The sequence below is a fragment of the Penaeus vannamei genome, chromosome 2, assembly GCF_042767895.1.
Source record: "Penaeus vannamei isolate JL-2024 chromosome 2, ASM4276789v1, whole genome shotgun sequence".
NCBI classification, from domain to species: domain Eukaryota; kingdom Metazoa; phylum Arthropoda; class Malacostraca; order Decapoda; family Penaeidae; genus Penaeus; species Penaeus vannamei.
This window is the reverse complement of record NC_091550.1, coordinates 6,160,325-6,162,824: the sequence shown is the minus strand read 5'-3', so window position 1 is coordinate 6,162,824 and position 2,500 is coordinate 6,160,325. Positions and strand designations below refer to the sequence as shown.

Below are 2,500 nucleotides of genomic sequence, written 5' to 3'. Positions count from 1 at the left end.
AAAGTTTGAGAGTTAGTGACGACGAATTAAATATAGGAGAAAAACACGGTGCGGCGGGGGGAGGGGGTATGTGTTGATATTTCCTGTTTAATCGTCCTGGGGTGATATTTTGGGTATGGGGGGGGAGGGTGGAGAGAGGGAGGAGGGTGAGGGAAGAGAATAAACGCGAGAGGGAGGGGAGGAAGGAGAAAAGAGAGAGAGAGAGAGAGACAGAGAGAGAGTGAGGGCGGGAGAGAGAGTGAGGGCGGGAGAGAGAGTGAGAAGGAAGGGAGGGAGGGAGATAGATAGATAGATAGATAGATAGAGAGAGAGAGAGAGAGAGGGATAGAATGTCAGAGAGAGGAGAGAGAGAGAAAGATAGAGAGAGAGAGAGAGAGAGAGAGAGAGAGAGAGAGAGAGAGAGAGAGAGAGAGGAGAGTGAGGGAGGAAGGGAGGGAGGGAGATAGTTAGATAGATAGATAGATAGATAGATAGATGACTAGGGAGAATGAGAGAGAGAGAGAGAGAGAGAGAGAGAGAGAGAGAGAGAGAGAGAGAGAGAGAGAGAGAGAGAGAGAGAGAGAGAGACAGACAGACAGAGACATAGACAGAAAGAGACAGATAGCGAGCGAGCAAAAGAGAAAGAGAGACAGAGAGAGACAGAGACAGAAAGAAACAGATAGCGAGCGAGCGATCGAGAAAGAAAGAGAGACAGAGAGAAAGACAGAGACAGACAGACAGAACGACAGAAAGACAGAGGCAGACATACAGACAGACAGAGAGACAGAAAGACAGACAGACCAACAGACAAAGAATAAAAAGGGACAGAATCGCCGAAGAATTTGAGCATAAGGGGCGACAGAGTTACGGGGTCAGCGACAGAACTACAGGGCCATATTAAGAGTGCCTGGCCCTGTGTGGCACTATTTTCCCCCGCATACATACTCTCAATCTGGTCCTTCTCAAGCGAATCCTGAAAGAAGAAGTTAGAGCCATTAACACTTTTGCAAAACACGAAGAGAGATTAAAAAGAAAGAAAAAAAATGTCGCTAAACAGATGGAGAATTAAAAAGGTTATTTTGAAAGTAAGATTTCGGAAATGAAATTCTTAATAAGCACCCTGTGGTAATGATAATGACGAAATTAAAAGTCTAGTGAAGCAAAGTATAATAAAAATACGTAAAGATTTGAATCATAAAAAAAAAAAAAAACACTGAAACTGCATCAGATAATTAGATATGAATCATAAAAAAAAGAAGAGTTATTCATTGAAACTGCATCAAATAGTTGATATAAAAAACTTATTGAACACGAAGCAACATAACAGTATAATAGAGAACTAAAATATATTGCTGAAATAAAGATTTTAAGCTAAATTAGTTTTTTTTTTTTTAATAACTTAATACTTTGAGGATTGTGATTAGTATTAATAGAATAAATTAGATAATTTTAACACGAATCCCAACTCATAAAATGTAACATTCTTTCTTATTATTATTGTTTCTTCTTCTTCTTTTTCCACTTATTTCTTCTCTTTCTTATTATTACTGTTCTTCCTTTTTCCGACTTTCTTTCTTTTTCCTTTTCGACTTTTTCTTCTTCCTGTTTTTCGTCTTTCCTTCCTTCTCTTCTTCTGTTTCTTATTCCTTTCTCTTTTCTTTTTCTTCTTCTTCTTCTTCGTTTTCTTATTATTTTCCATCTTCTTCTTTATCAGTTTCATAATTTTTACGTTTCTTCTTCTCTTTCTTTTCTATCATTATCATTATTGTTTTTTTCATTCTCTTTCTTCTTCTTCTTCTTCTTCTTTATCATTGTGTTTTGTTTTTCTCCTTCTCTTTCTTCTTTTTCATTATCATTATTGTTGTTTTTTTCATCTATTTCTTCGTCTTCCTCTTTCTCCTGATTAACGATGTTCTTTTTTATTATTATTATTACTTTTCTTTCTTCTTTTTTCTTTTTTTTGTATCTCCTTTCTTCTTTGTTTATTATCGCAGTTCCTTATTCCCGCCAGCGACATGAAGGTCAAAGGAAGCGGATATAGAGAGAGAGACAGAGAGAGAGAGAGAGAGAGAGAGAGAGAGAGAGAGAGAGAGAGAGAGAGAGAGAGAGAGAGAGAGAGACAGAGACAGAGAGAGAGAAAGAAAGAGAGAAAGAGAGAGAGAGATACAGACAGAGAAAGAGAAAGAGAGAGAAAGAGAGAAAGAGAGGGAGAGAGAGAGAGAGAGAGAGAGAGAGAGAGAGAGAGAGAGAGAGAGAGAGAGAGAGAGAGAGAGAGAGACAGAGACAGAGACAGAGAAAGAGAGAGATAGAGAGATAGACAGAGAGAGAAAGAAAAAGATAAAGAGAGAGAGAGATAGAGAGAGAGAGAGAGAGAGAGAGAGAGAGAGAGAGAGAGAGAGAGAGAGAGAGAGAGAGAGAGAGAGAGAGAGAGAGAGAGAGGAGAGAGAGAGAGAGCGAAAGTTTAAGAGAGAGAGAGAGAGAAAGAAAGATAAAGAGAGAGAGAGAGAGAAAGAAAGATAAA

The 2,500-nt window shown here is 38.6% G+C and overlaps 1 protein-coding gene across 1 annotated transcript in view; it reads right to left on the bottom strand.

Moving 5' to 3' along the window:
• Positions 1-2,500, bottom strand: part of LOC113816317 (troponin C-like) — a 19,938-nt gene that overhangs the window by 7,308 nt on the left and 10,130 nt on the right. Inside the window, exon 2 of the mRNA XM_027368360.2 lies at positions 925-952. Coding sequence (XP_027224161.1) covers positions 925-952 — 28 coding nt within the window. The remainder of the gene's footprint in view (positions 1-924; positions 953-2,500) is intronic.